This window comes from Phascolarctos cinereus, unplaced genomic scaffold (assembly GCF_003287225.1).
Source record: "Phascolarctos cinereus isolate Bilbo 61053 unplaced genomic scaffold, phaCin_HiC Scaffold_5;HRSCAF=322, whole genome shotgun sequence".
Classification (NCBI taxonomy): Eukaryota; Metazoa; Chordata; class Mammalia; order Diprotodontia; family Phascolarctidae; genus Phascolarctos; species Phascolarctos cinereus.
The window spans coordinates 66590470-66618077 of record NW_027555958.1 but is presented as its reverse complement, the minus strand read 5'-3'; the positions used below and the strand labels follow the sequence as shown (position 1 = coordinate 66618077).

The window sequence follows — 27608 nt, the reverse complement described above, 5'->3', positions numbered from 1 at the left end:
TGTGGATTTGGTCGTTTACAATCTGTGAGACTTTGGGTAACTCAGTCATTTAATTTCCCTGGGCCTCAGTGTCCTCGTCTGTAGAGTGAGAGGACTGGATGAGATAAATTATAAGGTTCCTTCCACCTCAAAATCTATGACCCACAATGTTGTATCCCTCAGTACAATGTAGCATCTCAAGCATTACAACATAGATTTAGAGGTATGTGGGGGTTCAGAATTCATTTAGCTCAATCTCTTCATTTTATAGATGAAGAAACTGAGCACAGGAAGTAAAGTGGTCAAGGTCACAAATGTAGTAAGCATCAAGCGGGATTTAAATCTAGAGAATCTGACTCCAGAGCTCATGCTACTCAAGGGCAGGTATGGTTTTTCATTTTCATTTTCTTATTCCTAGTGCCCAGCACAATAGTAGGTGCTTAATAAGCTAGGGGACACAGTGAATGGAATGAAGAACTTGTAGTTGGAAGGACTTGAGTTCAAATCCTGCCTCAGGAAGTCACTAGTTGTGTGACCCTGGGCAAGTTACTTAAACTCTGCCTTGGTTTCCTGATCTGTAAAAGGAGGATAATAATAGCATTTACCTCCCAGGGTTGTTGTGAGGATCTAATGAGATAATCGTTGCAAAGCACTTAACACAGTGCCTGGCACATAATAAATGCTATAAAAATGCTGGCTATTATACCTCTGGATATAGGCATAGATATAATGCCATTTTCTTCTTTCTCCCAAAGGAGTATATGATTTTTCTCAGTGTTACAAAAACAAATAAATGTACATGTTTAGTGATCCCATCCCATTATTCTTATTAACTTCTTAGAAGTGAAAAAAAAGTAATACAAGAATAATTATCCCAATTTTACAAATAAGGAAACTGAAACATAGAGAAGGTATGTCTATGCTTATCTAAACAAGGAGGTTGGGGGGAAGGGGAAGAAAGGTCTATTGGGGTTTAAAGGCTTTTAATTTTCTGAGTGAAAAAGGTAACTGATATTAGCATCAGTTAATCATTCACTTTGATATATTTCTTGGCATTATTGAAGACTTAACTATTTATAAAATACTCAGATGTAAATAGTGTGGTCCCTTGGTCAACATGTACATCTGGGGGTTCAATTGAGTCTGTGTGATCTGGCATTTATTTTTAGGGTTCAGAACAAGGAGAGCTTCTCTAAGGTATCATGTCTATCAAAAACAGAAGCAAGAAAAAAGGAACCAAATTCTAAAAGATGAAATAAATAAAAAATAAAAATAATAAAAATAAAATAAAATAAATAAACACAATGATTATAGAGAGGAAAATGGCTTATCAGACTTTTAAGTTTAAAAGAAATTAAAAATGAAATCAATATATGAGAAAATAATTGAGCAGAAGATTTGAGTTTCACTCATAGGAGAGCAAAGTATACATTATTCCAGAATGACACCTACTGCTAAAGGAAACTATTACAGAATGTGGAAAAAATTGATAATTAAATTGGATTACAAAAGAAGGAAAAGTTCACATTTTTTCTAATGTGAAGCAGCAGGGTATAAAGTTTTAATCAAAACCACAATTTGGGTTTGTTTTTTTTTTTAAAGAAAAAAATCAGACTACTGTGATTATAACCAACCATATTTAATCCCCTCCCCCACAGGTATTAGAGTTTCATAAAGTGTGGGAAAATGTGATCTTCTTTAATTAAATTTGAAGTTTTCTAGATCATAAATAGAAAGAGAGATGGGCTGCTATGCTGTGCACATATGCAGAGGAAAGGCAGTGAAATGTGAAGAACTAATATTCTTGAATGAAAAGTAATAACGCTTGAAGGGTAACAGTCTATTACATTTTCTTCTTGAAATTACTTACAGGAGCACCTTTTTCTCCTGCTGGACCTGGGGGACCTTGGGGCCCTGGGCGACCTGGTAAACCAATTGGACCAGCTGTACCTGCAGAACCCCGTTCTCCTGGTGAGCCCTGGTAATAGAGAAAGAAATATTATTAATAATGAAGAAATTAGTGCTCTCCAGCTTAAAATGTCTTTTTTTAAATTAATTTCCTAGCTCTCTGAAATAACATAATAAATATATTGAAGATTATTTAAAATTTGAAAGATAAACTTTCATTCTTCAGATAATCAAGATACTTGGTAAATATTATCACGCACAATTATTGAAAATAATGATCACTCAAGAGGCTATGAAGTTTGATATTTCATCAAATTTAAACACCTCAAATATTTTGCATATATTTTATCTTCTTCTTTAGATTAATTACCCCCAATGTTGCAGGTGTTGTATACAACATCCTCTGATATTTGTGTCACTGAATGAAAGTTGAATTGGCAAAACATGTTCCCTGATGTCTGGTATTGACTCTAGAATTTGGTCTCCAGAGTTCAGGCAGCTGCCATACGAACTTTGTCTTGGAGAAAAAGCCAATACAGGTCTGTTCAAGCATAACCAGTTCTGTGTTAGATAGAGATATTTTGCTACTTTTTTGACATGACTTTTTTTTTTGTTTGGGTTTTTTTTTAATATGACTTTTTAAAAAATGTTCTCAGTTAAAATAATAGAAACAATTAATTAAACATGATTTTTATACATATCTAATCTAATGAAAGAAAAATATCATTTGGAACAGGATCTAAAGAAAAAGAGAAGTGCAAGTTTAATCTATCACCTGCCTCAAATAAACTTTCATTTTACTTGTAATCAATTGTTATTTGACCAAATTAATTACACAGTGGTCAGTTGGATTAGACTCCTAGAAAAATGACCACACATAGCTCACTGCTTTCTTTAAAGGACAAACTCCAACCAGGTTAATTAGGAAAATCTGATATTGTTAACAATGCATGATCTATGCTCAGATGTTGAATAACCTTAATTCACAATGGAGCAGAAAAAAACTGAGGAATCTGAATATTTCTGAAAGACAGAATACTGAGGGGCAGCTAGGTGGCACTGTGGATACAGAATGCCCAGACCTTGGAGTCGACCTGAGTTCAGATCTGACCTCTGACATTCAACACTTATGAGCCATGTGACTCTGGGCAAGTCACTTAACCTGGATTGCCTCACCAAAAAGTGAAAGAAAAAAAAAAAGATAATACTGCAGAGGAAAAATCTTTCAGAAAATGTATTTCCCACATTATTATTATTATTTTTTTAAAAATTCTATCCAGATAGAGTCTCCTTTATGGCAAGCTTTGACAATAGGTTTTGCTTTTATGAATTTAATTGCCCTGGCTAAAGACATTTTTTAAAATCATGTGTGACTTCATGAATGATATCGTAATAATGTATCAATGATCTTATATTACGAACCAGGAAATTCTCAGCTTTGAATCTGAGTTTATTTTCTTACTATTCTAACTAAAGAGGGATACACACATGTATATATATATATATATATATACATATATATATATATATATATATACATATATATATATATATATATATATATATATATATATATATACACACATACACATGTATACACACACATACATAAATATTTGCCATGGGGCTGTACTCACAAGCTAAAGAGAATAAAACATGTCTGGTAGAATTTTCTAAGTGTCTTTGACTGGACAATTGAGCAAAAAGTAAATTATATGGTTCTAGGGAAATAAGCGGCAGTGGTTGCTTGACTGAAAACCAGTGGATGTTCAACTTTTTTAGTTGTTTTGTTAAACAATAAATCAGGCTTATATGTTGATATTTTTATAGTAAATGTTTATTGACGTATAAAATCATGCTAATTCCAGTTGGGATACATCCTGATTAATCTATAAAATGTAATTTAAATTACTTAGTCAACGATCTCAATGTGCCTTTCTTATTTTAATTTCCACTATTTCTCTACTTACACCTGTTGCTTCAGTCATATTGTGTTTTCTCCTTTTCTCTAAACAAAACATGTTCTTTTTGACCACAGAAGTTTGCTCGGTCTGAATGCACATTCTCCCAATCAGAAATGTTTTCCCCATCATCTCCTTTAGTCAACATTCATCTTTTTTTCAAGGACTACTTCCATGAATGCTGAATTTTGCCTTGGACGCATTTAAATGAGATTATCCTTACATTCCCTAAACATAAAGTCATGCTGATTTGACATTTCAGAGAAATATATCCATGCATACCTGTGTTTATATAAGTGTGTGCACATATACAGATACACACACACACACACACACACACACACACACACACACAGCAGTTTGGCTAACCATTTTCAAATAATTGTTCATGGGCTATCTCCCCGTAGTTTCTTTCCCCCCCAAAATAATTCTTTAAAATATACCAATTACCTGTCTTGCCACCTGACATACTATTTCAGCATATATTTTCTTATTATCATACAAGAGTTAAAAAAAAAAAAGAATAGCCATGGACTTTTATTAGTAAGGCACAGCTGCATATTTCCGTGCTTTCACTAGGCAAATAGAGAGCCTAAATTATGTCTTCTAAAAGGGTATTATTTGGTTATTTTATGGACTAATGAGGTGGTGTAAAGTGTCTGAGAGAGGCAAAGAGGGAGCTATCTCATCAGCATTCCATTCTAATGTAACATCGTAAAGCCAAAGAATAGAAACATAAGCTTAAAAAAAGATCCTATTAAAGATACCAGTAAAAAAGTAAGTATATGAAGTTCCTTTGCACATTTTTTTCTGCCTCTTCCTTTCCAAATGTTATATAATTAACATGTTTAATTTCTAAACTCTCTAATGACTGACAGTTCCAAGTATTTGAAATATTTAAGCCTAAAAATCTAGTAAAACCTAAAGGCATTCTGAACAATCATGGCAGCACCATAGTTGAAGGCTTGAACATTGGATAAGTTAAATTAAAGCCAAAAAACACTTTCGGTTTCCTCATTCTCACCTCTATAATTGGGTGAGTCCTAATTCTAAAACAGTGAAATCTCTTTCATCTCTGTGTATTCACCATGATGATCTGCTCAACACACTTTATTAGACACTTATAGAACAATTCAGACTGGGGAAGGATTAACATCAGCATGCTAATATGACTTATGTCTATTAAAAAAACAAATCAAAACAAACAAAAAAAACCTCTTCATTTTGAATAGCCAAAAGACACAATGGGGAGAAACACTGAAAGTGAATCAAAAAAAGTATTATATAAATAAAATTTAGGGAATTGAGGATGATTAGCTTAGAAAGGCAAGATGTTGGCCTTAAATCTGGGGGAGAAGGGTGTCAGGTAGAAGAGATCAGTGAATAGAGATTGTAGGAATGTAAATTTCAGCTAAGTAGATAGAGTGCCAGGCCTGAAATTAGGAAGACCTGAGTTTAAATCTGGCATCAAACACTTACTACCTATATGACTGTTTACCTCAGTTTCCTCATCTGTAAAATGAGCTGGAGAAGGAAGTGGCAATCCACTCTAGTATCTTTGCCAAGAAAACCCCAAATGGGGTCACAAAGAGTCAGACAGCACTGAAATGACTGAACAATAAGGAAAAAACCAACGGATTTCAGCTTGTGTGAAAAGGGGAGATTTTCACATGAAGCAGTTAGTTTTCCAGCATCTGAATTCTTTAGAAAGAGAGACAGCCCTGTTTAGTGCATGTAGTATTGGAATTGAAATTAGGAAAAGCTAGATTCCAAACCTGAGTCAGATAAGTATTACTTATGAGAGCCTGGAGAAGTCCCTTAACCTCTCTTTCCTCAGTTTCCTCATCTGTAAAAATGAGGAGGTTGTTCCTACTGACCATTAGGATTCCTTACAGCTCTAAGCCAATGATTCTATGAGACTGGATGACTACCTGTTAAGGACACTGTAGGCAGAATTATGAGAAGGCCCCCCAGGTCTTTTCCAAATCTTGGATTCTTTATGGGATTTTTCTTTTTTTTTTTTTTTTTGCAGCTCCATCTTTTTTGCTTTCTGTGAGTACGCATATATGACAGAATACCTGGGATCAAATTCAATTGTGCCATTTACTTTCCCCTTGCACAATGTTGAAGACATCACAAACTCTCTGACCTTCAATTTTCTCATCTTTAAAAGGCGTTTCGTTTAGATGCTTTAAAGTTCTTTCCATCTCTAAATCTATAATTCTGAGATCGCAAATGTTCAACATCTGCAGTTTTGTATTCTGTTTCTAATGACTTATAGATAAATCGTTAACTACTTAAACAGCCAAAATGTTTGCTTATTTTGTTTATCCTTATAATTATGCCCTCTACTTGACTTTTCAAGAATGTTAGGTTTTTTTACCCTGGAAATAGTCTGAGTTTCTTTATTTTAAAATGAGAAGGTTGGATCACATGATCTCTATGTCTTAATGTCCTGATCTCTACATCCCAATGTTCTCTGAGATTCTGGGAATCATAAATGCATTAAATCTTTAAAGCATTCAAGAGACTACTACTAAGGATACTTTAAGACCCGAGAGAATGCAGATGAATAAGCAAGAAAAATTTTTTTTTCAAAAGAAGAAATAAATGAGCATATTATCTGTGATTTACCCATCTTCTCATGATTTTATGATGCTACTTGAGTTAAATAAGGCAATCTTCATAATCTATTTAGATGATTACCTTTCATGCTTATGTGGAAATTGTTTATGTCATTTGTCAAATTAGAAACTCATAAAGGATACAGACTCAATCTAAGTGCATTTGGTTCATAAAATATGAAGAGGATCTTTTTGTGACAAGATATTGAAATTAATGAAAATATATAAATCTAGTGAAGATATTACATTTATATTTCCAGAAATGTGGTGACTGAGGATTTCTATTGCTCTTAAAACCTATTTATCTCCTTGGAAGCTGCTAAGAAGCAAGGAAACTTCTTCCCAGTAGTAGCAGTGGTAAGCAATATTTTAGTCACCCTAAATCTTTTATGTTTATATACTCATTAGCATATATAATTACTAGAAACCAATCAATTGATTTCACTGACATAAGTTACCTATAGCCCCATACACTGTGTCAATGAAATCATAATAGCATGAAAACAATTAAATATAATCATTTATTAAAATGTCTAGAAGAATGATTTATTAATATTACTTACAAGTGGACCAGGGGGACCCTGGGGACCTTCTCCACCTTTCAGTCCAGGTGCACCCTAAAGGAAAGGAAAATTGAATATAGATGACTAGAATATAAAAAGGAAGGAGATTATGATTCGTAAGGAAAGAAAACTGTCTACCCAAAGGATTTTGAAGAGCAAATATGATTAGTTTTTAGATAAAATTAAATTAATAAGACAACTGAAACACAAGACTTCATTATTTTGCAATCATATTTATGAACAATGAGTCTTCATTTAGCTAAGATCCAAGAAAACAAAATGTCTCAGTATTAAGCTTAATTCTTATTCTTTATCTATATGTTCATAGTACCTGAGCTCCAGGAAGACCTCTTTCTCCTGGGAAACCACGAAGTCCTGGTGGTCCATCTTTTCCTGAGACACCTTGAGGACCAGGGTCACCCTATGAAGATGTTATAAGCATTTGAGAATAGAGAATAAATTGACTATTGCCATTATTAAGCCATGATTATGCCCACCGTAATTGAACATTAAATCTTGGCATTGGACAAAGGATGAACACATTCAAAGGAAGCTACATGTATTAAACAAAATGGCAGGTACACACAATTAGAGGCAAATATAAACAACTGAGATAAATTGAGTATGACATTAATATAAATATAAGAGCTTATCTTATAGAAGCTATTGAAAACATGATTATTTTTTCAGTTAATTTAGTATAAATATAATAATAATAGAACCAAATTTCCTTTATAGCTATCTTTTAAATAAAGCATATATTTTTAAAAAGATAACCATCTTCTGAAGTCGACTCACATAAAATATTTTCCTTATAATTTGTATATTTTTATAACTCTGGTATTTCATTATTTACAGAAGGACTGGATAATGTGCAAATGGTTATAGAAAAACAATAGGCTGAAGTCTAAAGCTTAATCACTCACTTAAAAATCCATATATTACCTTTGCACCCTCTTTTCCAGCTGCACCAGGCAGTCCTTGCTCACCAGGAGGCCCTGGAGGTCCAGGATGACCTCTTTCACCTATTGGACCAGTCTCACCAGTTGGACCCTGAATTAATTAAAGAAAAACTCAGTACAATGACTGCTAATATGCACCTGAGAAACAGATACTTTATGCCATTCCCTAGAAATCTCATCCTGGAAGCACATAACACTATTGTAACTCCCATAATGGCAATACATGACACCCTTTTGGCCTCTCCCTCTGAATGGAATGCTCCTTCCAGAACCTCCATTTAAGGAGATCGCTCAGGCTAGCCATGTCTTCATTTTCTCTAGGCTATACTCTGGACTTCCTCGACCATGGCCTCTATTAGAATGCCTTCCCATATTCTCCTATCCCTCTTTAGTTTCCTCTTATGTGTTGTCTTCCTTCATTAGAATATAAGTTTCTTAAAGGACAGGACTTTCTTTCTGATTGTATTGTATACCCAGCACTTCACCCAGCCTAGCACACATCGCCATTTGGCAATTCCTTGTTGATCGACATATTTGAGTCCCTTAAAATGGATTTTAAGAAAATCATTGATTCTCAATATTTGGTCACTACTAGAAGCTACTATAAGGCCATCTGTGTGGTTCTCAGGTTCATAAGAATAAGCAATGTCAGGGTAGCTAGGTGGTGCAGTAGATAGAGCTCCAGCTTTAGAGTTAGGAGGACTAGAGTTGAAATCTGGCCTCAGATCCATGACACTTACTAGCTGTGTGACCCTGGGCAAGTCACTTAACCTTAATCGCCTTACCAAAAAGAAAAAAAAAAGAATAAACAATGTCAACCATCAACTTCTGCAGTACTGACAGGATTCTGATTTCTATATTTTCTTTCATTATTTTTTCAACCTATTTTTCACAGAAGATATCAGGATCTTTGCAGACAAAACTCAGGATTTAATTTGAAGTGGTTTTACTTAAGTTGAGAAGTAAGGGCAAGCCGGGGCAGTACATGTCAAAAAAATAAAAACGAGCATACAAATACAAATGTGAAAGGATTTATCCTTTACGAGTATGTTAGGAAATCCAATCAATGAAGAAATATTTACTTAATACTCCAAGTTCCTGAGCATTACATTTAATGTTTTTCACTATCTGGTTCTAATCAGTTTGTTGGCTTGCTCACTGACCTCTCTTTCCATGTTTATTCCACACTGTTTAAAAGTCTCCTATTCTACGCTATGGCCAGATAGATGTACTTGCTGTCCTCAGCATTCCATCACTTGTTCCTGTTGTTAATGTTGTGTGTCCTTTGTTAATAAAGAGGGCCATGCCTGGGACACACTTTTTCCTTTCTTCTGTCTCTTCGAATCCTTAGTTTCATTCAAGGCTGAGCTCAGGAACTACATCTTATAATATGTCTTCCTTCTCAAATGTTAACGTACATACTCATCTGTTTACCTGTTGTATACCCCTGGTTAAATATAAGTTGTTGCTGTTGTTGTTGTTGTTGCTGTTTTTTGTAACAGATTGCTCTCCATTTTGTTCTTGTATTTCTAGTGCCTAACACAGCTCTACACATATAGTAGGTACTTAGTAATTTCTCATTAGGTGGTATTGCATTGGTGTTTAATAAATGTTTGTTAGATTAAATTTTTTTGGGTTTAATGCCAGCAGCATAACATGGTAACAAAAAGAAAAGAAAGAAATATTCTGGACAGTTAGTTCGCAAAGTGGATAGAGTGCCAGGCCTGGAGTCAGGAAGATTCATTTTCCTGAGTTGAAATCTGGCCTTAGACATTTACTAGATGTGTGACCCTGGATTAATCCTGTTTTCCCCAGTTTCCTCATCTGTAAAATGAGCTGGAGAAGGAAATGGCAAACCACTCTAGTATCTTTGCCATGAAAATCCCAAATAGGGCCCCCAAAGGTTGGACATGACTGAAAAACAACAAAAATATTGATGGTAGTATAGTGTCTAAAAAGGGAGGTTGCAGACCTCTGCTCTGGTTAGTTACTATCTGCCATTAGTTCTGATACCCACATTTTAAGAAGGAAACTGAAAAACAGAAGACCATCCAAAGGAGGGTGGAGGGTAACTGGGATGAAGCTTGAAACTACTCCATACAAAAACTGATTGAGGGTAATATGGATGTTTAGTTTGGAGACGAAAATGTTGAAGTGGATGTCACTGCTGTCTTCAAATACATAAAAGGCTGTGTGAATAAGATTTTGATTTGTTTTGCTTTACTTCAGGGCACATCATTACAAGCAATGAGTAGAAGTTACAGAGAGATAGATTTTGGCTCAACAAAAGGCTCAATTATTTTTTTTTTCCTTTTTGAGAAAACTACCCAACATGAAACATTCAAAGCTCTCCATAGATTGGTATCAATGGAGATTTTCAAGAGAGAATTAGATTACCATTTAACTGGTAAAGGACATCACAGAGAAGATTCCTGTTCAGAATGGGTTAAATTACTTGATCTTTGAGGTCCCTTTCAATTCTGACGTTCTATGTCTCTTAGAATGCAGAAAAGAGGGTGAAGAGAACTTTGATTGGTTTAGAAATCATCAAACAACCATGTCATGCCTCATGACAAAAAAGGAGTGTGAATATATTTCTTCAGGGAGAGAAAAAGACATGACAACTATTTTCACATTTTTAAAGGGTTATTTCTTCAAAGAAGCTTTATAGGCTTAATAGTCTTGAAAGCAATAGCTGTCAGGAAAAGGCAGGGAGAATTTGATTCAATATGAGAAATACCTTTCTAACAATGTCCCAAAATGGAATGCATTGCCTAATATGGCAATGAAAGCATGGGAGTTTGATTTAGAAATGTCTAAGATTTCTACCAACTCTAAGATTCTCAAATTCAATAACATTGTTTTCAATTCTGGAGTCCAATATGAATTGTCTCTAAGAGAATCAGATTAGGGAAAGTTGACTAACTGGCTGAGAACTTAAAATAGTGCTCAAAGGAATAGGACATATTATTTTTTAACATTTTTCATGTCGATGGGCTTAGGATCCAGAGTATTTCTTGGAGAATTAGCACGATATCTACACAAGCGTTCATTGTTTAGGCCTTTCCTTTTGCACAAACTGGCTTCGTCAAGTGCTCTCCTGCTTCCCACCTTCACAAATGTGTTTTGTATATGAGCTATGGACTTAGTTTCTAGTCTTGAGTTTTTCTTATGGACCTAGCCCAGTCACATCCATCTGGAGAGGAGAAGTAAAGAAATTTGTAAGACTTAGAGTCAAGAGGACCTGTGTTCCAGTCCTACTTGTAACCCATACTGACAAACCACTTAATGTTTGAGTCCCTGAGGCAATTGTCTATATCTCTAATTTGTAAAAAAAATAAAATAAAAATAAAAAATAAAAAACTATTAATCTGCATAAGTAGATAAAAGTTTCTTTATAAGAGAGTTCCCTATTCCTGATGAAATCATAGATCTAGACCAAAACAAAACAAACAACAAAAACAGGAAAGATTCAATAAATCACTTATTGGGGTGATATAAAAATTGACCCAGATACTCCAAATTCTTAAATTTGCAATCACCTATGTGTATGTGGGAATTCCAGGGACTAAAATCAGCCCCCTAAACAAATCCTCCTGATCAATGACTTCCCTGACCCCAAACTAACCATGATCCCTATTCCTCCAGGTGAATTCTGAGATGCCTGCCTGAGGAATCCTGAAGCCAGGGAGATGGGATTTCCACTTGCTGGAGGTTACTGGAAATAAATAGCCAGCTGCATTCAGTTGCAGCAAATGCCACATTGAAAAATGTCAGGTCATTTAAGTGCCTCCAGAGAGTTGCTACTTTGTGGTGCTGCCATTTAATCAGCTTTCACTTAAACTTGTTATGGCAAAAGAAGGCTGACCAGCTGTGCTCTAGCTCCACTTAGCATGAAACAAAAGAAAATGGATTTAAGGTAAAGCATGAGAGATTTCATTGAAGTCTAAAGAAGAATTTCAGGACAAGGCTGTTCAGCAATAGAATGTTTTGATTAGTCATCTTGTATAGTGTTATTCTCTGTAAGTCTGTTAAGGACCATGAAATACTTGCTGGTGGCTGGGATGTTTGAAGCACAGTTCCACCTGAAGGCAGTAGTTCCATCTAGTTGACCCTTCCAGTCTTAAGGTACTTTTTAATTTTATGATTTCTGGAATTTCATGCAAATGATGCAATCTCTACTTCAATATCACATAACAGTGCTGAATAAATGTGTTAATTGATTTTAGCATTTCACAGAAATGAAGACTTAGAAGGGATGTCAGGAGTATCCCGGATATTAATCCAAAACAAGATTTAGCTTCCCAGTGTACCTGCCAAATGACCATTTAGCCTCTGCTTAAAGGTCTCCAATGAGAAAGAACCAATGACCTTTCTAAGTAGTTAATTCTTCCCTGTGAACAGTTCTATCTTTTCCTGAGTTTTTTTTCATTATATCAAGCTTAAATTTGTCTCTTCACAACTTCTGCCCATTACTTGTAGCTCTATCTTATGGGGAAAAGCTGAATAATTTTTTTTTTTACATGATGCCTTTCCTATTAGCAATCATGTTCTCGCCTCCTCCTTCTCAATAAACAAAAAGCATCTCAGCATCATGCTAAATGCTAGGGAGGCAGCTAGGTGGATCAGTGGATAGAGTGCTGGGCCTGGAGTCAGGAAGACCTGAGTTCAAATCCAGCCTCAGACACTTACTACCTATATGACCCTGGGCAAGTCACTTAACCTCTTTGCCTTAATCCACTGGAGAAGGAAATGGCAAACCACTCCAATGTCTTTGTTAAGAAAACCCTATGGACAGTATTGGCATACAATGGTCCATGGAGTCACAAAGTGTAGGACAGGACAGGACTGAAAAAGAACAACAACAACAAGAATGAGGGTTACAAAGACAAAAGTGAAACTACCCCTGCCCTCAAGGAATTTGCATTCTAACAGGTAAGCTTAAATATCTCCAGTCATAATATTATTAATTCATCAACTCATATATTATGAAACCAAGGCTCTTTAATACCCTTTGTTGAACATTTGGGACACTTTCCATTTTATGGCTGTTCTACCAAAATGGGTCACTAAGACCTGAAGACAACATATTAGATGTGGCCTGACCAAGGACATTAGTCTTTGCTGTACACCTCTTAGAATGAAGACTAAGATTATATTATCTTTCTTAGTGCTCCTATCACTGTTCATTTATAAAAAGCCTGTGGTCCACTGAAGTGCTCAGATTTTTTTTCAACCCAAACTTGTATCTAGCCATGCTCCTTCCATTTTTTTCCTTGTGAAGTTGATTTTAACCCATGTGTGAGTTTATATTTATTCCTATTAAATTCCATTTTATTTAATTCAATTGGATCAGAAAGTCACCTTAGAAGTCATCCAGTCCTGTCCCTTCATTTTAGAGACATGTTAATTGAAGCTAGAAAGTTAAGTGACTTGCCCAAGGTCACAAAGGCAAGTGGCAGAGCCCAAATTCAAACCCAGCTCTTGACTCTAATCTTAGGGCTCTTTCTCCTACATGATACTGCTTCCCTCTGACACTACTATCCCTTGGGAATATAATTGATTCACAATTGAATGGGTGCTCTCATCAAGGCAAAAATGAGAAAGATCTTTGTTGCTATATAAAGGGAATAGTAGGAATATTAATTATTGCAATAGATGTAACTCCCGTGAAACCACTTCCTTGATCTTCCACAAAATCCTGCCTGCATTTGAAACAAGAAAAGGCTGGGCTTTATAAAGCTCCAATAAATGGTAACAATTCAGTAAAGATGCATACTCAATAAAGCACACTTGCTGTTTTTTTCTGCTTGAAGAGAGGGAATAGATAACACATACCTTCACCAGTTTTAGTTACTTCCAACTAGGCATGAGAGGATATCAAAATAAGGTTTGAGGTTTAGAAAGATTCAGATAAGTCACATAATGTTTATATTCTTATTCTACTGTGTTGCCTTTCTCTTCCTCAAGTATTCCAAATAAAAGGAATAGGTCTTATTCTATCTTTTTTATAATATTCTCCCTGAAAGCAGATTTTGAAGTTGTTTGCCATAGGTTAAAAATAAATCTTTATCTTAGTAGTAACCTCAGTAGCATGCCCTTTAGGCAGTACTGCTCTTAATTAAAACTGATGAATAGCAAAGCAATGGAGAACCGATCTAACACAAGGAAATTCACATTTTCTTTCTATTGTGTGCATCCAAAGGGGAGTAAGTTGGATTCTGTTTTTCTCTCTTAGTGAATAATGAGAATGATGGCACAGAACCCAGGCATAGAACTTTTATATTTTATGTCATATTCCCAAGGCATATATATTGTTCAAGTTGTTTTTTAAACACACACACACACACACACACACACACACACACACTCACACACTCACTCACACACACACTCTGATTAGTTTACTTTTGTTCTTAGATTCTTCAGCAGCTACTCATTCCCCAACAGTATTTCATTAGCAGGAGTGAAATTCCAGCCTCAGGTATAATTCCATAAATCTTTTGAACTTCAAATCAATTACACATCAAAATTTAACCCTGAATATTCACTACTTTTCAGAAATAGATAAAAAATAGTTCCTGTTTTTAGCTGCTTCCTTTAACTTGATACATCTTAACAGTCAAGCTTTTCAGTACTTAAGTCACCTCCATAAAGATGTTGGCAAAGTGGTATGTAGTGGAGGGATAAATAGAATTAATTTTCAAATATCTAGATGATAATTATTAAATCTATGGACTCATATTACCTGGAGCATTTTGAACACATTACCTATCATCCAGCAATAATAATTTACACTCCAGTCTCAGGAAATCCACACTAAATGTCATTTTAAAAATAAAAAATAAAATAAAGATAAATCTGTTGGGTAGGGGAGGATAAATAAAATATATTACAAACATGAAATTCTCACTTTAATATGGAAATCAAAAGATAGTGTAATAGAGTCAATGCAACTCAGGAAGGCCAGGATTCAAGTTGCCTTTGATGCATAATAGGGTGAATATGGGCCAATCATTTAATTTCTCAGGATCCTGAAGAAACTCTCTAATAGTAAATTGTAGGCAAGTTGTTGATATGCATCCCTGGAGAGAATTTCTACAGTGAAATTTCCTAACTAAATGAAATCATAGGTCTGGACCAAATCAAAAAAGAAAAAAAAAACCAGAGTATGCAGGTACATCACATAATTTCATAACTGACCCCAAAGGCTATCTGGTACAAGCCAATAGGTGGACAAGGGTCTTTTCTACAACCCAGCCAACAAGTAGTCATTTAGCACTTGCTTGAAGATTATTAGGCATTTCACTCTACCTCTGGACAGCTCTAATCATTAAGGTTTTTTTGTTTGTTTGTTTGTTTTTGTTTATTTCTGTGAATGCTATAAGATAGTATTGTAAGTGAGTACTTTGCTAATTAAAATTTCTTGGATGAAGCCTCATATAATGAATTCTGGCCTATGGCAAAAAAAAAGTGTTATAGTTCATTCTAAGGTACACTTAATTTTTGGATTATCTGATACTTCTCATTATCCAAGTTTTTCCTTCCCTTCACTAAGAATTGATTGCATTATTAAGTAGACTTAGATGAATTTGTTGAAATCACCTTACGAATGTACAATCTGAAATACCAAAATTAATCATATTAATGAATAATATCCTCAAGAAGTATCATGTTCAGAGAAATTAAAAGTATAAAGTATCAGAAAATCCTAAAATCTTGAAGGATATAATGTAAAATGACCTACCTGTGGTCCAACAACGCCACCTGGTCCTGGAGGACCTGTTTTCCCTTGAAATCCCTAAGGAATGAAACATAATATTTATTAGTTATATAGCATTAAAAAGTACATTAGATAATGGGATGGCTCACAGTTGAAAAGGAAGTTGTTTTTTTCAGGAATATACTCTCAAGCTATAAAAGTTTTCATATTCATCATTTTTATGGATACTTAAAATTGAAATACTGTATCTATCATAAGATTTTCCAAAGCTCCATCTTTTGCTGACTATAATTATCACCGACTTTTTTTCTGAAAAAAGATTCATTAGGTTATGCTAATAACATAAGTTAGCTAAGGTTTTAGTTTGTTCAAAGGTCTAGTCCTCTTAAATTGACTAATAAAAAAAATGGCTGGGAAAACAGCCAAAGAATGAAGAGAGGTATTCACCAGTGGGAAAGACAAAGAAACAAGTACAGAATAGATGTGTGGAAACACATCTTGTGAATAGCTGAAAATGTCTAATCTAGTACAGGAATAAAGTAAGAAGATGAGATATAGGAGTAATTTAGCAAAAATGAAAGTTTATGATAAGGTTGACAGTAACAAGCAATTTTAGAACTAAGCTTGTATCAAAGCAACATAATATAGAATTCCCATGTGCTGGACTTGTCATCCAAATAAGTGATTTAGATATTTTTTGAATCATTTACTGTTCTGAATCACCAGGAGACAATTTTCTTGATGTTAATGTAATTCCTCCTACTATCTATTCCATACCCAGCACAATTGTATCCCAACAGTCTGATATAATGGAACAAGTAATTAAAAGAGGCTTATAAAAAGAATGGTTATTAGTATGATGGGATACCATTTCAGGAATAAATTGAAATACTTAGCTTTATAAGCCCAAATGAACAGTGGGAGAGAAGCAGAAATTGGGAAATAGGGAGAGAAAGGAGAGGCAAAGGAAAAGAAAGAGATGGAGGGATCAAGGAAAGAGAATAGAATATGAATAGAAAAAGAAGAAAGGAGTGGGAAATATCTAGTTCATATGACACACAAGCTTGACACAGGGCTTTAACAGAGTTTGTATTTTATTGTTCATTAATTTGGCCTACAAGGTTATTACAAATGGCTTTTTTTTTTTGCTTGATCCATAGTAGGGACTTAATAAATGTTTATTGACTAATTGATCAATTGACTTCTGATTATCACTTCAAGGACATAATTTTAAAATCTTGTTAGAGTCCACTTCATATCAATGAGATGAAACATTCGTAACTTTTGCAAAAGATTTATTAACCAAAGGATATAATTACTTATATCAAGGAAATTGGAGTTACAGATGATATCTCTCAATTGATTTTCAATCTACGTATCAAGATATATGTATACATATATGTGCATAAATACTCCAATACCAAGTTCAAAATTGGATTTAGTGGTTTGTTGAAGACAAAATATTTCTCCTATTCTGTAAAGTCATTAATACCATTAGGTTTCTATTTATTCTGTATCTGTCAATGCTGATAAAAGTGAACTTATTTTAAAAAAAAGATTAAGTCTAAGTTTTTCTTTTCATTTTTTGTTTCAGTTGTTTTAGCATTATGGAGATAAAGGTATTAATTGATTTACCAAATTTTCACTTTTCTACTAGTTTATCTGACATCAAATCATGTAAATATATCTGAGTAACTAATTTTTAGAACCTTGAATCTTTAATGGTCAAAGAGTGTTTCAGGTTTTTAAAAAGAGAGTAATTTAAGTTGATTCTTCTCTTGAATTTCATTAGTGTCACTATCCCAAGGTGATTGCTCATGAGTAAAAGAATGGCTTTTAAAATTGGTTTCCCCTTTATGATTAATTACATACAAGGAATGTGCCTTAAGTATAAAGGGTAGAAGGGAGGCCAATCAGAGACCAAATCATTTTTTCCATATCTATGTATATACTGAGAAATGTTATTAAAAAAAAAATATATATATATATATATATATATATATACACATACATACATAGGTGTATGTGTGTGTGTGTGTGTGTGTGTGTCTGTGTGTACACACATTATAGGATTTGCAACTGCTAAGAACTTTAGAAATCTTCCCATTCAATTCCGTTGATTTACAGATGAGAAAATGAGGACTTTGATGGATAGATGAGTCTCTCCCATTGCTCTTAGGGAGAATTGAGAAGACTGGTTTCCAGAACATTAAGAAGGTGGGGTAAGAATCCAGGGCTCCCTATTACCCTCAAAAAAACCTCCATGTGTAATTCATTAAATTTGGCCCAAGGTAACTTATAGATAAATAAGGTTCATATGAACTTGTATAGTTGACAGAGTTATATATATTTTGAAGGTTAAAAAGCATGAGAAGAAAACCATAAACAGATGACAGATTTGAAAGTGGACTTCAAAAAACTACCAACACATACAATTATAATCCAAGAAGACTAATAGGAATTTAAATAGGATATTTAAATAATCCAGAAATTATATTAAATACATTTTAAAACTATATACATAAGATCTTCAAAATTTGTAGATTTGGAAGAAAAAAAACCAAATAAGACTTCTAATCCTGAACATTTTAAAAAGAGACAAAAAATAGCTATTTAAAAATGCAACCACAATGGGAACCTACGAAAATGAAAAAAAAATGAAAACATGAGATTTTCCCTAAGCAAGGGGATTTATAGAGGGCCTGGATTGCACCAATAAGAAATCATCAATATTGAGCTATTTCCTATTTTGAGGATCTTCAGAAGACTAAGATCATTTGGGAGTCAATCAAAGATTTCAATCAAGACTTTCAGGATAAAACTAGATTTGCCCTGTAGCAAGGCCAAATTGTCCTCTTGGTCTTAGAACCATCTGTTTTCCAAATGCTCTAAGGGGAAGACAACATTTGCATGGAAATTCTTTAGCTGCATCCTTAATGAATTTCAGCATTCAGTGAAATTCTCAGGGTTAAAAACAGATGAAAAAATTCACATAGCTAGATCCCATTTATGAATACAGCTACCATTGTCCTGGGATCTGAAGGTGAATATAAAAGCATGTGGCTTGACAAACGCCTTATATATTGATAATGTATACCCATTAAATGTTACTATGGACTACAGTATCCATTAATTAGTGATAATTAAAGCTCAAAACTGCTAAATAAGTTAGCCTCATATATCTTCTTAATATATTATTGACAAAGGCAATTTTGCTGAAGACAAGTTGTCAATAATATGAGAATTAATTTGTAAATAATAGTATCTATTAATGTCATCATGGCTTCCTTCAATTACTTTTTTTTTTTATTAAGCAATCAGGGTAAAATGACTTTCCCAGGGTCACATAATTAGTAAGTGTCTGAGGTCAAATTTAAACTCAGGTCCTCTTGACTCCAGGGCCATATGCTGTAACAGTTGGTTACTCCCTTCAATTCCTGATCTCTGTCTTGCCACTGGACCCAGATGACTGTGGAGGAGAGAGTGAGGCTGGTGACTTTACACAGCCCTACTTCACTTAAATCCAATTCACTTGCAAGTCATGGCATCACTTTCCTAATGTCATGGTCCTCTTCAAGAATGATGGACAAGAATAAATTATAATTAAATTAATAATTGTAAATTATAATTTATTTTATTTTATTTATTTTATAATAAATTATAAGATAAATATATATTATAATTAAATTATAAATTATATATAATAACAATTACCTTTAAAACCTTACTTTCTCCAGGAAGCTTTTCCTAATCCTCTTAATTCTAATGCCTCCTCTCTGTTAATTATCTCCTCCTTATTCTGCATATAGCTTATTTGTACATATTTGTTTGTTTCTGGCCTCTTCCATTACATTATGAGCTCCCTGAGGACAGACAGGGTCCTTTGCCTCTTTTTGTATCCCCAGCACTTAGAACAATGTCTGGCTTATAGTAGATGCTTAATAAATACTTATTGACTTACTGACTCAGTAACTTATATATATTAAAAAATGGAATAAAGGAGCAGTTAGATTTTTAAGTGGATCCCCAATACTCTAATAATCATAAGGTATATTCTTCAGCTTAAAATCCTCCACTTATTTGTTCCCCCCCCCAGTGAAACTTCTTTTACCAATAATAGTTGGTCCTTTCTCAGCAAATATAAAGTTTTAGAGAGTTGCCTAAAGTACTAAAAGGTTCAGTCCAGAGTCATATGCCAGAGGCAGGACTGGAACACAGATGATCCTGGCTCTGACTGAGCCTCGCTCTTCATCCACTGTGCCATGCTGCCTAGAAAGTAACCTATTTGGTGTATGTGTGTGTGTGTGTGTGTGTGTGTGTGTGTGTACACACACATAATTTCCACATATATACATATATGTATATATCTGTGTGTCTGTGTATGTATGTGTATATACATATATACATGTGTGTATATGTATGTACATATACATACATACGTACACACACACACACACACATAATTTCATTTGTGAACTGAAGTGACTCATTTTTAGTATAAGGAAGCAACTCTTCAGCCTTTGGAACCCAGAGAGCAGGACAGAAAGTCAGCATCAAGTATCCTTGGCACTAAAGTGATCTTACAGTCACACAGAAACAGAAACACATTTTTTTTCCCAGAGATGAATTTAGCTTTTGTATTTTAGACACTGCATGAAAACCATAGAAGCTCTAGATGTGTTTTAATTTTTTCAAGGTGACTGGAATTTTCCTTAAATGTCAGTTTATACATATTTTAGAGGTAGCATCCTGAAATAAGACCTTGATTTACCCATTCAAAAGAAAAAAAAAGGCTGCTGAAACTTGATGGAACTGTATTTGCAAACATGAAAATGATCTGCATCCTTTCAGAAAATAAATCTTATGTCCCTCAAGCAGATATCATCTGTGTGGAAGCCCAGACAATTTTGCACTTTTGTTTGACTAAATCATTCTTGATTAGGCTTTTGAAATTCCAGGCTTTGATGTATCAAAACTGAAAAAAAAACACTAATATTTTATTTAACTTATAAATTCACACTTGGTTAAAGAAAAAGACTTTACTGCTGACAGAACTTCCCCAAAAATACAAAATCCATCTACAATAAAGATTAAAATTAATTAGAATATGTATATGTGATATACTGGAAAGAGTATTATATTTGGAATCAGATAACTAAGTTCAGTGTCCCATTATGCCACTACCTGTGTGATCTTCAACAAGTCAATGATTCTTTGGACATTAGTTTCCTCATCTATATATAACCAGAATCAAACTAAGCGTAGGGCCTTTTATGTGCTGCTGCTGTGCAGAAAGAGATGTGACTCCTAATCAATGGAGAGAATGTTGACACACACTTCAGACCTTCGTAAGGGGTAGAGTTGGTGCCAAAGATCTTGGATGGAGAGACATTTGTGGCTTCAGATAGGAAAGCCTTATCAGGAGAGACACATGGAAAGATTCTGGAAGCTTGGAAGCTATAGACATATAGGAAAAGCCTGATTTCCAGCTTGCCTGCCTAGAGACTTTGGAGAGAAAATTTTTCCTTGCTTAGCCCATTCTTATCTAAAAACCTCAATGATTCTTGTATGTTTTCTGATGTATTCTAGTCTGTATAATTTCTATGACTTCTGTTTGCCTATATCAATGGGTTTACTTGTAAGTTATTATTTGTGATGCTCTTTTGTGTAACATCCATTTAACAGGAAGTGACTAAGCCAGTAGGTGTAATCTTAGGACAGCCAACTTCCTTAAGAGCAACTGGAGAAGCAGCTTTGTTTTAAGCTTCTACCAAAAAAATAATTACACAGCTAGAACAGAAATAATGGAGGGAGAAGGAGGTTAGATAGAAATCTAACTCAATAGTCAAGCATCCTTACATGCATGGACCTTCTCATACTCCCCTTACAGTAGAAATCACAACTATTCTTCGAGTACAGTGGTCTCTGACACAATTCTATACATTTAGACAACTCATTTAGAATATTTGTCTCACATAAGCATACAATTCTGTGTTACATATAAAATGAGTGGTTTGTACTAGGCGACTTCTATGATCTTGGTTAGCTCTAAACTTCTGAACCTATGAACCTAAGATATTTCAAAACTGGCAGGACTGCAGTAACAGGAGTCTATTTTCCTACCCTTAATATCAGTCAATCATGGATCTGTTCTCTGATCTACTAAGGAAAATTGGTTAAAGGTAATCAGTAGTATTGTCAAGATATTGATTTTGGGCAACATACCAGACCACTGGATTTTTCTTTAGAAAGGAAAATGGGACTTTCTGCTTAATCATTTAGTTCTAGTGGGAAAAAAAAATCATCCCTTTACTATGTAAATTATATATCTGGAAAAAAAGTAGCTATGATGGATTATATTGTAGCTGGTTAATAGGTCATTTCATGGTTAGCTGGTAGATAAAATGGGTCCATGCTCATTAGGAAAGTGTCAATGAAGCACTTTTACAATACGTTTTCTTGAACTCTAAAAAAATAGAATAGATTCACCCATCTGTGGACTTCCCCAGCAGTGCTGGGATAGACATGATAGCAGCTCAAAATCTTTCATAGGTTTGATGAAATAGCAGTTTTGTGATGTCAACAAAATCTTTCTAGATATTAATTTGAGGCTTATCAATTCAGCGCTTTCAAATATAATTATATTATACATACACCAGTAGGTGTAATCTTAGGACAGTCTACTTCCTTAAAAGCAAGTTATAAAAATAATGCATTTATAGAAATTTATACAAAAATATAAATATGATCATATAATCTTGGATCATATTACATTTTGTGATAAGTCCACCAAGAAATATCACTCCTTTCAACATCAACAACCATACCCAAAGCCTTAGACGTTAGAGTGATCTATCAACACAGTCACTATTATAATTTCTTAGTCTACTTCAGCACAGAAATGTTCCTCCTAATTTTTTTTTGTGTGTGTGTGTGTGATCTTTGTTTCTTTCTTAATAGGATCATGGATTCAGGGCTAGAGTAGACCTTAGAGGTCAGCAGTCCAACCCTCCTGATTTTTTAAATGAAGAAAATGAGGCTCAAAAGGTGAAGCAATGTGCCCAAGGTCACAAAGATAGAAAGTGGCAAAGACGGTATGTGAACTAAGGAACTCTTGACCTAAATCCAAAGCTCTTTCCACTATATCATACTGTTACCTCCAATAGATTTAGCAGAATTAATTTATCTGTTTCATTCTAATCTAGTAAACACTTTGTGGAGACAGACTTTAAATGAAGTGAGTCTTTAAAAAAAAAAAGGAAGAGAAGTGAAGAAAAAAGATGTGTGACAGAAATTGTTTCTTATAAAATCAGTACTCTTTTGCTGCTTTGTTTATTAAAATGTTTTCTTTTTCAAAATTAATTTTACAGATTTTTTTTAAGTAGAAAAAGTTTAAAGTAGGAAAACAGATTCACTTACAGTTTCTCCTCGTTGTCCTGGGTGCCCAGGAAGTCCATCTTTTCCAGGGGGCCCCTGAAATGTAAAAGAGTAAAAGTAAAATTATGTTAGGGATTTTCAGAGTCATCTGCTTTTTTGCTTAACTTGCAACAAGGTTAAGGCTAACATTTTTTTATCATGATTTATTTCCACAGGTATAGCATATTTTTAGATATGTAGCTGATTTGATAAATGGGTTCGTGTCTGGCACTTTGTGAAATTATATTTTATTATAGCTCACAAAGTAACACATGCTCCTGGCAATCCATCTACTACAGAAAATGGCCTTAGAAAAATTACAAATTGATATTTCATTTTTATGGTTCCAAAAATTGATAACTGCAATAGGGACCTTTTTCTGATTTTTTTAACAGTTAAAATTGGTATGTATTTTTTGTTACAGTTAATGATTTTTTTAAAAATGTATCAGAAAATACTATATTCATATTGGTTCTTTTCACTGTAGACATGTTACACTTCTGATAATTCATGCAATATACACTATTCAAATATTGGTCTCTACTTCAGTCCATCTGCAGAAACATCAGTCGCCTGTACATGAAGACTGAGATAAAAGAGAGGGACAGTGTCCTCTAGTGGTCATCAGATACTTCTACTGACAATAAGAAAAGGGGTGAAACAGCCTCCAAAAAACAGTGGACTGTTCTTTTTTTTTCATGAGACTCACTCAACATCAATCAAAGGTTATGCCACCCAAAACAAGCCCTAAAGACAAGAGCTCTGCTTTACGGGGCTTGTGAAATCCTGCTGAAGCTATAATGCAAATTAAGCATTGAGTAGCAAGTTATTATTTTATGTCTAAGGAAAGAGAGAGAGAGAGAGAGAGAGAGCGCTGAATAATCAGCTCAACAGTGTAGCATAAATTGCTACAAAGGAAATGAAAGGTATTTAACAATTTGAATCATTGCCTGGTTTTATTTTGAGGCACTGCATTGATACATCAAGAATTCACTTCATAATCATTTTGCCCTCCACTGCAATGCTGATTGAGTGATGCACAGATCCAACAATCAGGGGCTTACAGCTCTGTTTGGATTCATGAGTAGATCTATGACCAATACACATTCCTAGACCTTTTTGCCCCAAAAGAAAAGTAACATGCCACTCTTTTCAATGAACAAAGAAAAAATATAATAAAAGAGCCATTATTATTATTATTGTTATTATTATTTTGGCTAGGCAATGGGATTAAGTGACTTGCCCAGGGTCACACAGCTAGTAAATGTTATATGTGTGAGGCCAGATTTAAACTCAGGTCCTCCTGAATCCAGAGCCAGTGCTCTATCCACCGTGCCACCTAGCTGCCCCCTAAAAGAGCCATTTTTATAGATTCTAAGCTAACTTTTTAACTTGTGGAGGATTTACTTACTGTTCTATTTCACATCCTAAATGCAAATTCAGTCTGAGCTGAATAGAAAAGTTCCATCAAAAGGATAGATTTCTTCCTCTAAGCAGTGACAATAAAGTTTGCCCCAGTTTGCCTAGGACAGTCTTGGTTAAATCTGAAATATAGGAACTGAGGTTTCATGGGTATAGGGAACATCCAGATGAGGAAACCACTTCTACCAATAGAGATTAGCATATTCTTTACAATTTGTAGTTTTAGAAAGTTACCTACAGTATTGAGAAGTTAAGTGATTTGCACAGACATGAGATTTGAACCCAAGCCTTCCTGGCTTCAAGACCAGCTCTCTATTCAATGGGACAATCAAATAGCAAAAGCAAAGGATAACTGATGATGCCTGTATGCTAGTATGCTACTACATTGACTGGAATATAATTCTAGTATATGCTATACTAAACTTCACTCGGTGTGAATAAATATAAAGCAAAGCCCCAGATTCTGGGTAGACTTCCAGTGACAGATTGATGGGAAGATGTACATCTTTGGATGAAGTACCCTTGTTAATGAGATTTTAGGCCCATCATTGGGTATCGAGTAGATCAGTGTCAGTTGTGCTCCAGGTACTACTACTTCATGAATTCCCTTATTTTGTCTTGAACAGTCAGTATGGCAGATCAGAAAGCAAATCATGGTCTGAGTTCACCTATGATGGGATTTGGGTCTAGAAAAAAGTATTCTCTGTCCCATGAGCCTTAAAGTACTTTGCAAAAACATCAAGGCACCTGAGCGAGGATATTCAAGTCCTCTTTCCCAGAAGCTACATCTTACTATGGTGCTACAGTAATAGGTATGGGACATAGTCTAGGCCCTTCAGTAATGGCAATGATATAAGCATTTTTAATGGTTCTAGCTTTAACTATCCCAACTTCTGATAGAGCTACCAACTCAGCCTACAGATTGTAGAGAGAGGATAGGAATTCACGGCTCTCTTTGTCTGATTCCTTTTCATTGTTTCTCTCCCCATGCCAAACTGCTACCTAAAGAAATAATTGATAATATTAATTAATTAATCTGCTCTGCCACTGGGGACAATTTCCTATTAAAAAGGCCAGATAATGGTAAGAAATGTATTTAACAAAAATCTGAGATCAAAAGTAGTCTTGGACTACTTAGCCTAGAAGAAGGGTTTATCTATCACACAACAAAGCTTATAATATATCATATTGATTTGTCACTGTTCCTTCAAATAAATGGCCTTTAAGATCCCTTGTAGTCATGAATCTATGAGCTTATGATCCCACTTCAGGTGTGACTATAATATACTATTAGTGCATGACACTAATCTGTCAGGATGTATTATTTTGTCAGTATTTATTGTCTAAAATGGCAGCAAGGAGTAGTAAATAGAGTGTCTTGATATTAGTAAGACCTAGGTTCAAGTCTTATCTCTTCCACTTTCTAACTATGTGATACAAGTCATTCATTTTGAATGTTTATGAATTCCCAAAGACTTCACTACCAAATCATAATAGAGTATATTCTAGTGATTTTTTTCATGCATGGGTTGGACTGTATGATCTCTGAAATGTCTTCCAACTCTAAAATTCTATGATTCTATTTGCTGGGTAGAGGCAAATCCCATTCTGGGAATTCTCTAATCTGCAAATATCGTAGATGCCTTGAAACTTTGTGAGTGGTATACACATAGATTATAATACACATAGCGAACTTTGAAGAAATTGGGTATATTTGACTACTCTATGGTGAGGAAGTGAGGGGGGAATGGAGGTAGTCTAAACCACATTGCTCAGATCAAGTTAAAGAGTGATGGTGACTACACACAGAGTTAAATAAAGGACTACAATAGAATCATATATACTTCAGGTGAAGTAAAAAACAAAAAGGTCTGTGTAGCTCATGATCTTAGACAAAGCAAAAACAAAAACAGACCTAATCAAAAGAGATAATCAGGAAAACTACATTTTTTTATAAAAGGTGCCATAGGCAATTAAGTACTATCAATAAATTTTACAGCATGTTTCTCTGATAAGGGCCTCATTTCTCAAATATATAGAGAACTGAGTCAAATTCATAGAAATAAGAGCCATTCCCCAATTGATAAATGGTCAAAGGATATGAATAGGCAATTTTCAGAAGAAGGCATCAAAGATATAGATAGATAAATAGATAGATAGATAGATAGATAGATAGATAGATAGATAGATAGATAGAGTCATATGAAAAAATGCTCTAAATCGCTATTGATTAGAGACATATACACTAAAAGAACTCTGAGGTGCCAATTCACACCTATCAGAAATAATAAATATTGGAGGGGGTGAAGGAAAATGTACACTAATGCATTACTGGTGGAGTAGTGAATTGATCCAACCATTTTAAAGAACAAATTGGAATTGTGTCCAAAGGGCTACAAAATTATATCCCAAAGAGATAAAAGAAAGAGGAAAAGTACTTATATGTACAAAAATATGTATAACAGCTCTTCTTGTGGCATCAAAATATTGGAAACTGAGAGGATGCTTATCAGTTGGGGAATGGCTGAACAAGTTGTGGTGTATTATATACCTGAAGGGTGGTTTCAGAAAAGCATGGCAAGATCTATATGAACTGATGCAGAGTAAAGTGAGAAGAACCATGCACGGTAACTGAAATATTGTAATGATGATCAACTCTGAAAGACTTGACTAATTAGACCAATTCAGTGATCCAAGAAAATTCCAAAAAAAAAAAAACCTCATGATGAAAAAATGCTATCCATCTCCGGAGAGAGAACTGATGAACTCTGAGGGCAAATTGTTTTTTGTTTTGTTTATTTTATTTGTTTATATATTTTTGCAATATGATAACAGGAAAATATTTTACATGATTTAATTTATGTAAATTATATCATATTATGTGCCTTCTCAATGAATGGATGAGGAGGTAGGAAGGAGAATAGAATTTGGAACTTAAAATTTAAAAAGAAAATAATGTTAAAAATAAACAATAAATTGAAAAAAAGGTGATAGCAAAATTTTTAACAAGGGAATAACATTGCATTTCTTTAAATGCAAATAGATTCTCA

The 27608-nt window shown here is 34.3% G+C and overlaps 1 protein-coding gene across 1 annotated transcript in view; it reads right to left on the bottom strand.

The window, feature by feature from the left end:
* Positions 1-27608, bottom strand: part of COL11A1 (collagen type XI alpha 1 chain) — a 284803-nt gene that overhangs the window by 85574 nt on the left and 171621 nt on the right. Inside the window, 6 exon segments of the mRNA XM_021000146.1 lie at positions 1850-1957; positions 7036-7089; positions 7367-7456; positions 7981-8088; positions 15745-15798; positions 23140-23193. Coding sequence (XP_020855805.1) covers positions 1850-1957; positions 7036-7089; positions 7367-7456; positions 7981-8088; positions 15745-15798; positions 23140-23193 — 468 coding nt within the window.